Genomic DNA, 15410 nt, shown 5'->3' with positions numbered 1-15410 from the left:
ATTGTTTGTTTCTACCTGAACCTGATGGTAGGAACAGAGGAGCAAAACACTTTCCCCAGTCACCTCTACATCACCAAAAGAGCACGCGTTTCTGTTCAGGACTTGAGAACAGTGCGTAGCCCTGCAAGTGAGATGAAAGAGCTTAGTCCTCAGGCATGCATACTAAACTTTGGATTGCAAGTGTTTTGATATGATCTTGACTTTTTTTATACACAAATGTATAACTCTTCCTACAGATTATTGATGTATTTATTAGGGTCTTCACAATTAAGGTAAACTGCAACAAATCAGCAGTTCTGAGTTTTGTTTCCTGAAGTCATATATTTCCAGGCTGTTTTAGCCTACTTATTTCTAACTAGGTTAAGTCCACTCATCTCAAATTTTATGGGATGCTCACTATTAATTGGTCTCAACTATTTGGACAGATGTAGCTGTGTAATGTAGTTGTAAAGCATTAAACCCTTAAAGAAAAAGCTAATATCAATGCTTTATCAATTTTACAAAATCCACGTGAAATGTGAAGTACTGAACCATCCCTTTTAGAAGAGCATTTCAGCTACTAACACCTAAGGCTGTCTGGAGTGTCTGTAACGCCAGGCATGGGTTAATTGGGCCAAAGCTGTGCACACCTACAGGAGAAGGCATTTATGCACACCTTTGATGTTGGCGAGGCACAGATACGAAACGGAACGTGCTTTGGAAGACAGCACACGTGTATATTGAGAGGTGCACATCTTTATCATTTCAGGCTGTGTTTATCCAACTGTTGCACTGCGTTTGTCAGCCGCCTGGAATTATTTCAGCCCGTGGCTTCGGCTTTATCACTTAAGGCTGTGCTTATCCAACTGGGTGCATTCCAACTACCCCCCAAAAAAAAGCAGATCGCGTGCCTGAGAGAGTTGTGGCTGTACAAGGGGGTGGGGGCGGGGGCTGGGGCGGAGATGGGCGGGGGCATGTGAAGGCTCCACCCCCCCCTCCCCGCCCCCCCCTCCGCCCCCCGGCCGGTGCTGGTGCTGCGGGCGGCGGGGGGAGCGGCGGCAGTGCTGCGGTGCTGGCAGGATGACGGACCGCTCGGCCTTCGACACCAATGTCATCACCATGACCCGCTTCGTGATGGAGGAGGGCAGGCGGGCGAAGGGCACCGGGGAGTTCACGCAGCTCCTCAACTCCCTCTGCACCGCCATCAAGGCCATCTCCACCGCCGTGCGCAAGGCGGGCATCGCCAACCTGTGAGTGCGCCGTCCCCATCCCCATGTCCATCCCCATCCCCATGTCCATCCCTGTCCCCATGTCTATCCCTGTCCCTGTGTGTATCCTCATCCCCCTGCCCCTCCCCATGTCCATCCCCATCCACATTCCTATCCCATCCCCATCGCCATGTCCATGTCCATCCCCGTCCCCGTCCCCATCCTGATGTTCATGTCCATCCCTGTCCACATCCCTATCCCCATCCTGTCTCCATCCCCATCCCCATCCTTATCCCCATGTTCATCCCCATTCCCATCCCCATTCCCATCCCCATCCCCATCTCCATCCCCATCCCTGCGCCCATCAGCAGCAGCCCAGGAGGTCCTTGGAAATAGTTTGAGATGCCCCCTTGTCCTGCCACTCGTCCCTCCTCTCCTCTCCTCCCCAGAGCTGTTGCTGTAGCGCCGTGGGCTTGGGCTTCTCCCCAGAGGAGCGTGTTGTGTTGTGCTGCTCCTTCACCCACGGGGCACGCAGCCTTTGGCAGGTGATGGGCTTGCATGCAGACCCCCGTCAGGCTGGATGCTTTGAGCCAGCAGACCGAAGGAGCAGGCTGAAAGATGAAGCCTGCCAAAATATGGCTGGGTTACTGTTCTCAGTACTCAACTGCTCAAAATCAAAGCACCACTTTGTGCTATGAGGTGTTTAATCAAATTCAGTGTTGTAGTTTTTTTTTTTTTCTTTTTCTCTTCGTTGCACCATAGCAATGTCAGTTTTTAGCAAGAGCCTCCATCAGGAACAGCAGTGTCTGCAGTCAGCCAGTCAGCGCTGACATCCAGGGGCATGGACTGGAGGAGAATCAGGAGGAAATTAGAGCTCTCAAAATGTTAAAAACAAAACTATTTGTTAATAACTACTTCCCCTAGGTATTTTACATATCATTGGTATGCCAAACTGTATGCTGATCAGGGGTTTAGACGTGAGCTGCCTCATTACCTAATGAAAAATGTGGTAGAGAGAAAATGAATTTGCATCTACGTACCATGTAGTGGAAAATATATGAAGCAAAAGGCCCCTAGCAATACAAAGCAATTTTTATTGTAAAATGTGTTATTAGCATCAGAGCTGAAAAATTTGAAGTTAATAAAATAGAAGCAACTGCAGGAGACAGTAAAAAAGTCCTGCTTTTTGTATATTTGAACTATTTTTCTCTGTTTTAACTTCAGATTTTAAACGGTTGGGATAGTTTTTTAATTGCTGTGTGCTTGCCCTTTCCCATGCCTCTTATGTCTATCAGAAGAGACCAGGTTTTCCCATCAGTGACCTGATTTGTCACACTCAAAGGTCCTGTTCCTGCTGCTTTGCTGAGCTGCACACATGTTCGATATCTGTGCCCATACCCTTGCCTTATGATCCCCCCAGGTGCAGGAAAGCATTTGAGCTGCTGTGGCAGAGATGGAGACAGACAGAGAGAGAATTATTCTGTGTCTTTTTCTTTGTCTCTTGCATCAAATCGAAGAAATGCAGTACATTGTTGTATTCCTAAGTGCAGCATTATTGCAGACGACCAGAAATATCAGTATTCAGAGTAACCGGTGCACTACAGCTGAAGTACATAAGAGTCGTCTGAATGTGTGCGGGGCCGGGTCTCGTTTTGCTCTTCTTAGAGCTACACTTCCCGTTCTCTGTTTTGTATGCTTTCAAAAGTGCCTATCGCGAAGTCTCCCAGTACTTCCTGATGCCAGATGGCTAGATTCTGATTAGCTGGCAGGACTGTATTTGTGTTTCGTGTTTGTGTTTCTCAGTTTTATTCCCAAAGAAATGCTTACTACGTAAAATCAAAACTGAAAACACTGAATCGTGAAAATGTTGATTTATGTGTGAGCGCAATATTTGTTCTGGAATCTGTATGTGATATGGCTCACCAAAAGCAAGTTACAGAGAAAAGTTATAGTGTAACTAGTGTAGTCAGGTCCATTGTTACTTTTTAAGTATAAATTTTCTAGCAAATCTTAGTTTTTTTGGTAAACTGCTGGGATTTTGGAGGCTAGGATTGAGGGACAATATTTAGGTTTTATAGTTAATATAAAGTAACATAATTATTGTAACTCAGCCTTCACAGCCTGCTCTGGCTATGTCTGCCTATATACAGTTCAGGGACTGTATAAAAATGATCCCCTTTTTTGTGTTCCTCACATTTGATGTCTTCTAGATTTGCCACAACAGACATAATGTTAGCAGGTCTCAGCAAGAATCCAATGGACAATAAATAAAACACAGTTTTAAAAAAATGAGATATCATCCAGGCTTGTTTTACCTTGCCAGAAATGGGATGCTTAGGAAGGCATAGCGCCCTGCTCTGACTAAATGCTCTCTCCTTCCTTTACTTTAGCTATGGAATTGCTGGTTCTACCAATGTGACAGGAGATCAAGTAAAGAAGCTGGATATCCTTTCCAATGATCTGGTGATTAATATGCTCAAGTCATCCTTCAGCACATGTGTCATCGTGTCAGAGGAAAACAAAGATGCTGTAATAGTGGAAGCTGACAAAAGGGTTGGTAGCTTTAAAAGTTATCTGTGCTTCATTCCAAATAAGCCTTTACAATTGTATTTCTTCAAATGTAAGAAATTGAAACTGAGCTGAAAATTTCGGAGAACATGTACTTTTCTGGAAATGCAAATATGAGCAGTTTCTTGGAATTTTATTTTATTTTGTTTTATTATAATTTACTGGTGTGTTTCTCTGCCTGAGCATTTGTTCTCTCTGTTATTTCTGTTCCCAAGATACATTTTTAAAAAATTGTTTTCTTTGTGGTTCTTCTCCACATTCTTTCTTACCCCACTTTTTCCTACTTGTGGAGGAAACTTCACGGTTATTCTTCCTGATCTCTAGAGCTATGCTCTGAGTCAATCCAGCACTTCTGTAAAGTAGAATTGTCAGTAAAAGACTGAATATCTGTTCAGTGCAGATCAGATCTTGGGTTGTTTAATTTAAGCAAATTCTCACAGAAGTCCATGAAAATAGGACTTAACAACAGTGAAACAAGAAATAATTTTGACTTTTTGGCCTAGGCATTACTTATGTGCACAAGTCCGCATACACTTGTTGAATGATCATAATTCATTTTTCCTGGCTAATATTCTGCTGTGTAAAAAATCTGATTAAAAATAAAAATAGAGAAAACAAAAATCTTAATCTAATTTAGAAGGTATAACACTTGTTTTGTCAAAACAGTTCTCGCTTTTGCTCCTTGTTGAGAAATCCTGAAAATTGATTCCATGGGCATTGGATGAGCAAAGTCTGCTTGAGATCTGAACAAATATGATTCCTTCACTGCTCTTTGAGGATCTGTAGGCTTAATTTTAATGCTTTTTTAAACTAAATGCAAGCTAATGTGTTTTTATCAGAATTTCTACGCTTATGATAGCAGAGGAAAGTAATTCTGTGCTTAAAAGGTTTTTGGTATTCAGGGTTAAATCAAATGAAGAGCAAATAGTCAAACACTGTTAATACACATGATTATTAAAATGACTGTGGGCAAGATAAGGGGAAAACAAGCTATTTAATAGGTAGAGTGGAATGAGCTATTTTCCCCGTATTGGCAATTTCCTGTACTTGCAGGAATCCATAATACAGCAATGGGCAGAGACAGTTCTTTTTTTTCTTTTCCTTTTTTTTCCTTTTTTTTTTGGGGGGGGGGGGGAGTGCTTGGGCAAGGGATGGGAAGGAAAAAACAATATAGGATAAGACCACAAACTGGCTAAGATAAGTTCTGAGCATAGGGTTTTAAAGTGGAACATGCATTAAAATGAAGTGTATACTTTATGAATGTCAATTGTTAAAGTCATTTTTTGATATCTCTAATTTTAGCTCTTAACAGACTGATCTTCTTAAATCGTCCTTTTTTTCCTTATAATTCAGAAAGCAGTTTTATTAAAGATGAGAAAATGTAGCCTGAATAGTAAATATTACTGGAATTCCAGTCCTTCATAATCTATAACAGCATTTTAGTTAATATCGATTTGAAATTGTGTGAGAATATTTACATACTAAAGTTCTTGTATTCGGGGGAGGGAGGCAAATAATGTCACTAATCTTATTGCTCTCTATTTTGTATTTTCTAGGGTAAATACATAGTTTGCATAGACCCCCTGGATGGCTCATCTAATATTGACTGTCTTGTTTCCATTGGGACCATCTTTGGCATCTATAGAAAGGTAAAATGCTTTCATGTAAGGTAGGAAAAAATATTATTGTGCACCTTTTGATAATACATAATTGCATATGAAGACTCAATAAAATCTAACTAAACTTGTTTGTGAAAAAGGCTTTCAGGACTGGCTTTAAGTTAAATAAATCTGTTGTTTCAGACACTTGTATAAAACACATTTGTGAGGGATTTTAGATGTTAGAAGATGAGAGGTACTTCCATGTACATGGGAGCCTGGCTGATGCTTAATTAGCCAGCTAGAGGAATTAGCCCTTACAAACAAAGCAGGTATTAGATTTCATGAATACCTTTATAGAGACAAAATACCACGTGTTTGACATCTACCTGGGGAATGTGCTTTCCGGTTTTCCTGTTCTCTGTACTAATAGTCCTGCTAGCCTGAGGATAGGCTTCAAATACAAACCAGAGCTGAAACATGGCGTGTGCATTTCAAGTGTCTAATTCAGTGTGAAAGGCAGAAATCTTGTCTGAAGGAGCTTGAAATACCGGACTTACATGTCACAAGAAGGGGGAAACAGTAAGTCAGATAAAACACACCCAACTGTCCGTTTTAATCATCTTTTGTATGTTGTCACGCACCTCAAAGTATCTATTTTCCATTTCATTTTTATATGAAGCAAAGGAAAACAAAACAACCCTAGCTGCTTTTGATCAGCTGTAAACTCCATGAGTCATGTCTTGTTGCTTGCTTTTCAACTGTGCTCCGGAGTTTTGCTTCTAGCTGTGTTCATCATGACCCACGGGGAGGCACACAGCTCTATAATATCTCCTTAATCCTTTCCTGTTTCCTGCATTCCAACCAGGCTTATACAAGAGCATTTCTAGATCAATGTGTTTGTCTCCTCCATGTAATTTGTGCATTATATATAATGCATCCAGTAATATAACGCATCCAGTAGGAATCCTAGTTGTAGTTCATGGAAGCATTTGTGACACCTGTTGCATGGGTACAAAGCAGAAGGCCATCCCTATCTCAAAGAGTCCAGTTATATACCAGCTAGAAAAATGAAGTAAAGTTTGCTATGCTCCTTCTTATTCTAGGTGACTCCTGAGGAACCTTCTGGGAAAGATGCTTTACAACCAGGGCGTAATCTCGTGGCAGCTGGTTATGCTCTCTATGGGAGTGCCACGATGCTGGTACTAGCCACTTCTGCTGGAGGTGTCAACTGCTTTATGCTGGATCCGGTGAGGAAGTCTTCTGTTTGCTTGTTTGTTTGTTTGTTTGTTAGGGATAACAAGGTACTCCGTAAGAATGCCTTGTCCATCAAAAAATCAAAGAGCAATTTTCAAATTAAAGCTGACGTGGAAAAATGAAGTCAACAACCTGTCAAAAATAACGTCGAGAGATTTTTATATTCTCTCTGCCTACCAAGGTGGGTGGTTCAACAATGGGAAGACAGGGCAGTGAAGCGAGTATGTGGCATGTGTCAGATAATGTGATATTTAAAATAAGCTGTTTTCAACCATGCAGAATGCATTTGTGGATTTTTCTGTCTTTTCCGTGATGCTAGGACCTTAGTAAACCTGAAGAAGCAGAAATATTTAACCTTCTTTTACATTTTCAGGGCTCACCATGATGAGTAAAAGAGTAAGTGACGTGTGTGGATGCATTAGACATTCTAGAATGCATTGACCGTAGGAATTTTAAAATCAAAGGCATATTGACCGCAGCCATGGTGAACCATCTTAGTGTCATCAGTTAATCAGCATGTGCCACCTGCCTGTATTAAATTTTTAGAAACTGCAGTGGTCAAGCAGCAGGATATAATGTGGTGCTCCCTGCTAAGTAACAGCTTAAGTAGCTGCATGTGTTTTTGTCTATATTCAGATAGCAGATATCGCTTTGTGCATGTGTGCATGTTATTTTGTTTGCTTTTAGCGCTAACATCGAAAGTTACATCAGTGAAAATGAAAGAGCCCAGCTGTTGGTTACAGAGATTAGTTCTCTTCACTCCAGGCTTCTAGTTAGTGAAAGCTAAGGCAAACTGGAGTTTATTAATGTCTATAGCTATCTGAACATAACTGCACATTGCTCCAGCTGGCACTGTCAGTTTCTGAACTCCTCAGAGCCGCACTTTGATTATAAGTCTAGCAAAAGTGCAGAGAGCTAAACAAATTTGCAGGCAACAGCATTTTTTGGCATAGAAAAATGAAAGAGAGCTGGGAATGGTAGCATGAAGAAGTTTGCATGACCCTGGGATTGCCGCTCTGTGTTTTATGGATAAGCAAAACACTTTGCCTCTGAACTGCAATCATCACTTTTTCATAGGTACTGAATTGTTACTGAAGACGGAAGCTGTAGTGAATTTTTCCTTAGTTGTATGTATGATTGGTTTTCGCTTTGTAAATAAATGATCAGCTAATATTAACAATTTGATTTTCTTTCTTATTGTTAGGCAATTGGAGAATTCATCTTGGTCGACAGGGATGTAAAAATCAAAAAGAAGGGAAATATCTACAGCCTCAATGAGGGCTATGCTAAATACTTTGATCCTGCAGTTACAGAGTATCTCAAGAAGAAGAAATTCCCTGAGGTAAGAGATTCAGTTTCTGGATGACAAGTTACACTTCAAATTTCCTACTTTACAATTAATGACTGTTATGAAGTACTGTTCCACAACTTCTTATTCTTTATCTATTTAAAATATATCTGCATGTATGTAGGGCTGCTGGTTAGAGCTGCAGTTGATCACAGAATCATAGAATCATGAAGGTTGGAAAAGACCTCCAATATCACCTGATCCAACCATTCCCCTACCACCAGTATGACTGATGTGACCAGATATTTCACCATTCTTCAGTATTGCACTTCACACCCCACCCCACCCCCTTTTTTTTTCTTTTCTATTTATCTATTTTGTTTGTTTATTTATTTATTTACTTATCTTCCATCCTTGCTGGGGACCCGAGTAATGGTGCTGGAGGCAAAACTGGGCATTTAGTGATAGACTGGATAGGAAGGCTCATCTGTTGTTGAAAGCATGTTTTCTACAGGTGTCAGATTGCTGCTGCATCACTGCAGTGGCTGATTAGGTGGAGAAGCTGGGCAGGGGTGGGCAATGTGCTCAGTGATAACACAAGCAGTGTTCCCAAGGGCCTCCCACCTGAAAGCCTCGTGTAGTTTCAAAGTCTGCTTAGTGGTCATGCAGTTTCCTAGTATCAGGAGGCCTGAAGCTCTCAGGAGTGCCCATAAAAATCATGTTTGTTCTCATGCCTTCCTTCTGTCATCACTGCAGTTATTATCTGGATAGCAAAGTGTAAACATTTACTATTGCTAAATGCTGATGGCCGCTCATGAGTTCCTGGCTTTGAAGGCAGAGTGGCATTTTCTTCTGGCATCTTGCCAGGCTTAAGGTGCTGTTTAAGATATTAAAATATACTACCTGAGCTATATTGAAGAACTAATTTTAGTAGTGAACTATGAACGTTTTGTTAGCAGAAGTGTTGTAAAATCAGGAGAAAATGGGTAAAAGAAGTACTAAAGATTGCTTCCTTTCTTGTTTATATTTTATTTATTTATTTATTTATTTATTTATTTATTTATTTATTTATTTTATTGCACTACAATAGAAAAAAGTCCAATATCAGTTACTACCACTTGGTCTTTTTGCTACTAGAAATGCAGTATTTTCTAAGGGTTAGAGCACTGATGGAGAGCTGGGAAACATTTTCTGTTGTTGGCATCACCACTCATCTATCATGAAATCTTCTGTCTGTCCTTTTCCTTGGATTTTCCCATTTAGAAAATGAGGAAGAAATTGAATTTTTCTCCAAAGCTCCTTGGAATACTATGAATTACAATGTGGAGGAATTAGATGTTAGGACCACACCTAGTGGGGAAAAAAGACTAACCCGATGTTCTCAAAAACTATGCTTATTTAAATGTCTTTCTGTAGGACGGCAGTTCACCATATGGTGGAAGGTATATAGGATCTATGGTGGCTGATGTGCATCGCACACTGGTGTATGGAGGAATCTTTCTGTATCCTGCTAACTCCAAAAGTCCTAAAGGAAAGGTAAACCCACATAAAGGCAATTACAGAAGACGCCACATTAGATTGATATTTTACTGTCATGGATCAGTATTTTGATTCCAGAATGTAATTCTTTTAGCTTGGTAGCTTACATCTCTGGCGTGCAGGTATGGCCACCCATTGCACGCTGTCACAAGTGAGAGCAGCCTGTTGTATAAAACACACCTATGTTAGGGTTGCTGCTAACATGTGTCATCTGTACTGATTTCTCTTTATAACCAAACACATTCACATTATGGAACATTGGCAGGAATGTACCAGGGGATGTGCTGTTTAAGCAGGCTTCTCTGTACCGTTTCATCCCAAGCCATGCCATACCCAACCAGGTGAAAAGTTACGAAGCAAAATAAACATCGCACACTGCACTGAGATTCCTATTACAAACCGGTATATCAGAAGCCTACGTGTATTGTTCTCCATAAGACAAGCTCTGCTAAACAGAAAAACATCTGCATCTTGTACTTGGTGACACTGACTCATCTGGACAAACCATGCCAGGCTGCCTCTGCAGGACATCAGACAGTCCCTTATGGAAAAGCACACTCTTACAGGCTGACAAGGCGACTGTTTATTCAGCAAAGACCTTTAATCTGTTTTGTAATTGTCCGTAAATTATTGCTTCAGATTGCAGATAAGATGCAGTTACTCATTACAGAAACCTAATGGCACACTCAGGGGCAGTGTTTTCTTTCACACAGGCTTACATGATCTGCTGCCTTGTTAAAGATTGTGTCTTACATATGAGCTTTGTCTCTGTGTAAAGTGCACTATGCAAATATGAGATATGGAGAAAGTGCTTGAATTGAGCAAATCCAGCATTCACTGTTTTATTTAAAAGAAAAGTCTATACAATTTAACTCTGGAGTCAAGTTTATATTAAATATGGAGTACTTGGATTGTTGATTGGTTTTTAACCAAATGCCAAATATAGTTAGATTTCATGATTGTCACTATTGCCTGGACTGACTATTGCCATTTTGATTTTTATCCTACAGCTGAGACTGCTCTATGAATGCAATCCTATGGCTTTTGTTATTGAGAAAGCTGGGGGAATAGCAACAACAGGTCATCAAGCAATACTGGATATAGTGCCTGAGGATATTCACCAAAGAGTGCCTGTTGTCTTGGGATCTCCTGATGATGTGAAGGAGTACCTTGAGATTGTCAAAAAGCATTCAGCTAAGTAAAGAAGGCTTACTGCAGTCATTGTGCAGATGGAAAGAAATGCCTTACAGCTGAACCAAAGAACACACTGCAGGACTGCATGACTGAACTGTAAGACCTCTGTAGCAAGAGAGCAAATGAGCCACATTTTCATAATTTTTAAAGTGAAATCTTGTGCAATTGTACTGTGCAACGAAAGGCATTAAAAGGTTGCATTAAAGGAAACATTAAGAGAAAAGCAAGTGAAAAATATGTTTACTTTTTCATTTATCATTTGTAATTAAACAAAACCAACTGTGCTACAAGAAAATACTGTACTGCATTCAGTAACTAGGGGAAGACCGAACTTTCTCACACAAACTACAGACTATCACCAGAATATCTGATTTTGTCCTCTTTTAAAACTCTTGAGGGGGAAGGCTCAGCAGCCTCATACACTGAGTGGCTGTTCCTTGACCAGTCTGTAGCTCTTTGACAATAAATGCAAAGGCTAACATGAACATCTTCACACATTCTTTCTGGGCCCCAGATGTTACTCTATGTACTTTAGTCTGGGCTTATTCTGACCAAGAGTTAACATTCGTGAAATATATACATCAGTGTATGTTAATTCTGACACATTCAATTATTATTGCCAGTTGACACTCTATCAGGTCTGGTTACACAAGGATGGAAAATATGACATATTGGAGACGGATTTTGAATTGCAGAAAGGCCACATGTAGGCAGCTTGCTACCATTCTGCTGTGTTGATATGACCATCTTTACCAGAAATTAATCTGCTTGCTTGGTGAGGAGATGAACTTACGCATTGCTAGCAACCCTCACCAGATGTTCTTTGTGTTATTTTGAGAGCATCATTTTTTACCAGTCATTTTTTTGTGTCACTTTTTACCACAGAAAATGATTGTGCTGCACCAGCTGAAGTAAGTTGCAAAGATTCCCAGAAAGCACACTGACATTTAATGCGCTGATTCAGAGCATACTGCTGGGAACACAACATTGGTGCTTGGGAGCTAGATGGGCCATCCGCCTGTCTGCGTATAGTGCATGGCCACGATTCACAAGCTTTCTGGATCAGTCCAGACATGCAAATGCCTTACAGTGTCTGGAAAATCCTGAATATCTCCATTCAGATCTTGCTCTGCTTGCACTCCATCTTCCAAAGCCGTGAAGGCCCGAGTCAGGCCCTGTGCAGCACCAGGCTCCTCCACAGGCCAAGCTGTGGTCTGGAAACGAGCAGGCCATTGTGTGGGAGCGGTCTTGGGGTCCGTGGGCCAGATGAGTGGGACAGCTGGGATTCCTGTGCCCTGGGCTTTTCTTCACAGGCCACTCTTGCTTGTGCTAGGACCAGAGCTGCTCCCTCTGCCTGGTCAAGTGAGACACCAGACACTGGGGTATAGCCATGCTCTCACTTTTGTAAAAGAAAAAACAAAACAAAACAACAACAACAAAAAAAAACCAATCTCCGTCCTTGCATCTATTTTATTTTCTCATTGTGATTTCAAAAGTAAAAGCAAGTCTCTGTCCATTTCTGACAATGAGTGAAGGTGCTAGGAGCAGCTGGAGGTGCCTACGTCCCATGCTGAGACACTTCCCATGAAAAAGGTGTGGCCCTGTCCCCAGCATTTCCCACTTGGCTTGCTCTAGCACATGGCCAGTAGCACTTTAAAAGGCTCCAAGATCACCACATCAGCCGCAGCAGGCATGGTGCTAGGAAGGACTCTAAACCCCTTGGGGTTCTGCATGCTACCTGTAGAGCAAAGCATGTGACTTTTTTTGAAGTTCAGAACTTCTTTATATCCTTAAGTTTCTAATTTGATCTGTCCTCAAAGCCGTATCTGGACAGCTTTTTATTAATACACTAATTAGAGGAGAGTGAGAAGCCCTTTCAGTTTTCTGGCTTTCCATATCCCAATTTGGACTGCTGTGTCTCTTCAGTCTGCAGGCCCAACTTAACAGACAGGCAGCATCTAACAGCAGACACTTTAATCTAGCTATAGTAATTCCTCAGCTGTACTCTACCCTCAGCCTCTTCAGGAATCTTTGGGCTGCATACATCTATTTTTAAGACAACATACTGGCATCACGGAAAGGTTATAGAAAGAAAGGCAATACTGCCTGCATTTGCTAGGTCAGTTACCAGTGTTTTGGTTTTGCCTGTGGGTTGACATTTCATAGATAGTGTTTTTCATGTTATGAGGGTTTTTTGTTGCTGTTGGTTTTCTTTATTTTTCTTCCTTTCTGTCTGTAATACATACACCCATGTTTAAAAGGGCTCCGCGTACAGCCACTTAGAGAGAGAACCCCTCCATCAGCTCACCTTGTAGTTCCTTTCCAGAGCTAGCCGGGATTATCACAGTTGGGCAAAAAAGTTCGCCTTGACACGGTGTCCATCTTCAGCTCACGTGCTACATCTTGCCCTGCTCAGATGCTGAACTGTGGCATTTGGTGAAAGGTCACTGGCTCTAATTTCAGCCAGTGCCATCCAAGCGACTAACATTTAGAAGCAGTTAGAAGAGGTGTCACCTTTACGGCACAGGGCTAGCCTATACGCCAATGGCAACATGAATCAGCCTTGAGAGCTCTTGTGTAATCATTGTATTGGAGGAGAAATCTGCAGATCTGTCAAATTATTATTATTATTATTTTTTATCCTTTCTATCATATCCCTGATATGGCTATCACTGAGGCTTATAGCCATCACACATTTTTAAAACAAACTTATTTATCCTTATTTATCTCCCTCCCACCTATAGAATAATAATATATTGAGTTTAATTGTGAGGTTTTACCACTCAATGAAAACTCCATGATATTTATCAAATGTTTATCTTGACTGAGATCAGACAGAATAAGGAATGTTTCTGGAAAGCCTGTCTGTAGAGTCTGTTCGTTACATACTTGTGTGAGTTCATTTCTTACTGAAGGATTGTGACTGAGAAGTAGCTTAAGGTATTGTGCTTTATACCTACTAAAAACTGTCCACTATCTGTGGAAAGCATTTGGGAGTTTTTCAGTGAAAGAAAGGAGAGAAAGAAAAGAGAGAGAGAGAGAGAGAGAGGAGGCAAATAATGTCCTTATTAGTTCTGAGAACACCCTTTGAACCACTAGCTCCAAAACAAACTTTGTGTTAGAAGTGGTTCTGAACTTTGTCATTTTGACCAGTGTAAAAGATCACTTGGAATCAATAGTAAAGAAGGTCTGCACGTGATGTTTTTGACAAATGTTAGAAACCATAGTACATCCACCCCCTCCTATTCCCCCCAATTCTTATTTGCTAAGTTGATTGGGTATTCCAACAGTATTCTAGCTACACAGCAGAGAGATTTTGAATTAAAAGCATTTTAGTACTATTCAGGCTGAGAACTACTACAATGATGAAATAATATACAGAATGTAATGTCTGTATTTTAAGCCAGCAGATCTGTTTGCATGTATAATATGGATCCTGTTCCCTTCTTTTATTAATAGCTTTACCATGAGCTATCCCACAGCTCACTAAATATGTTATATTTTGGTTTGGGACAAAGTCTCTTGAAAGAAGAAAAGGCTCTTATCATGGCAAAAAGTGCTCTGGAATATTTTACCATGACAGGAATGGCATCATAGACATTTAACTAGATCACAAGAATGAGAAAAAGAAATATTAGCATGTGTTTGTTTGTTTGTTTTTCTTTCTCTGCCTTTGAGGATGGAGTAGAAAGTCTGTCTGTTAGTCCACCTGGGGAACTCTGCTCACAAGTCCTTCTCCTTACAGTGAGAGTTGAAAAACATCCTCAAAGCTAAGCACACAGGATATGAGCAGCACTGAACTGTGTCCTTCCACTTTTTGCTAGTATTCAGTGCTGTCAGCCCCTGACAGTTTTGCTTGAGGCTGATTTCAAAGCAGAAAACCTTTGCGCTCAAATCTCTTTACAAATCTCCAAGTAACATATCTTACATAGGGGAAGAGATACTTTTAGGAAAATCCAGATAAATGATAAATTACTTAAAAAAGTAATGCAAAGGGACATCAGAACTCTGCTTATAGCTGCAGTTAATACTAACAAAAAGAAAGCTCGGTGTATGTTTTGTTGCTGAATTTAGCTTTCTTTCTCCCTGGCATGATTTTAGCCCAGTTTTTGAGTTCAATGAATGATAATGATGAAACTCAGTGAAACTTTTCTGCTTTAACTCCAGATTTTCTCATTTTACTTGTGGGCTTTCCAGATCTTTATCTTAAAAACAAGAGAGTGCTGCTGATGAGTAAAATGAAGACTACAACATATGATTGTTCTTTTTGCCTCCTCTGAGTGGGAGGGTAGTGCTGCAATTTAAATCTGCAATTTCTATATTCCAGCTGATAAGATGTACTTAGTTCACTGGTATTTCTATTTGCCTTCATGTTAGTGCCATGTGATCTAAGATATAGCTTGTAAAGAAATTATGGCAGTATTACTTGTAATATAATTGCAAACTAAGACATACCTATACTTACAAAGAATCACAGACACACAGAATGGGTGAGGTTGGAGAGGACCTCCAGAGCCCACCTGGCCCAACCCCCTGCCCAAGCAGGGCCACCCAGAGCAGGCTGCCCAGGGCCACGTCCAGGGGCTTTTGCAGATCTCCAAGGAGGAGCCTGCACTGCTGATCTGGGCAGCCTGTGCCTGTGCTCCATCACCTGCACAGTAAGGATGTGCCTCCTGAAAGACCAAATGTTTCTTGTACAGTGTTTTCTGTACGTGGTGCGCTACCATAACAACCCTGACTTAAAATTTGATTTTATGAGTTATGACACAGACATGCTAA

General features: G+C 40.9%; 1 protein-coding gene across 1 annotated transcript; it reads left to right on the top strand.

Moving 5' to 3' along the window:
• The first annotated feature begins 994 nt into the window (after window positions 1-994).
• Window positions 995-10866, top strand: LOC308185292 (fructose-1,6-bisphosphatase 1). Its single transcript, XM_080573210.1, has 7 exons — window positions 995-1229; window positions 3578-3740; window positions 5312-5404; window positions 6460-6603; window positions 7815-7952; window positions 9315-9434; window positions 10448-10866. Exons 1-7 carry the CDS (start codon window positions 1060-1062, stop codon window positions 10637-10639), a joined length of 1020 nt encoding a protein of 339 aa, XP_080429336.1. The 5' UTR covers window positions 995-1059; the 3' UTR covers window positions 10640-10866.
• Window positions 10867-15410: the final 4544 nt, after the last annotated feature.

This window comes from Anser brachyrhynchus (assembly GCF_964034855.1).
Source record: "Anser brachyrhynchus genome assembly, chromosome: Z".
NCBI classification, from domain to species: Eukaryota; Metazoa; Chordata; class Aves; order Anseriformes; family Anatidae; genus Anser; species Anser brachyrhynchus.
The sequence above is the reverse complement of the archived record's forward strand: the minus strand, read 5'-3'. Positions and strand labels throughout refer to the sequence as shown.

What these genes read in the sequence shown, in the direction of transcription:
- LOC308185292 (XM_080573210.1), top strand. Translation starts at nt 1,060, where the DNA reads ATGACGGACCGCTCGGCCTTCGACACCAATGTCATCACCATGACCCGC. An exon ending in TAGTGGAAGCTGACAAAAGG is followed by an intron (nt 3,741 to 5,311) that starts GTTGGTAGCTTT and finishes TGTATTTTCTAG; the next exon opens with GGTAAATACATAGTTTGCAT. An exon ending in CCAAAAGTCCTAAAGGAAAG is followed by an intron (nt 9,435 to 10,447) that starts GTAAACCCACAT and finishes TTTATCCTACAG; the next exon opens with CTGAGACTGCTCTATGAATG.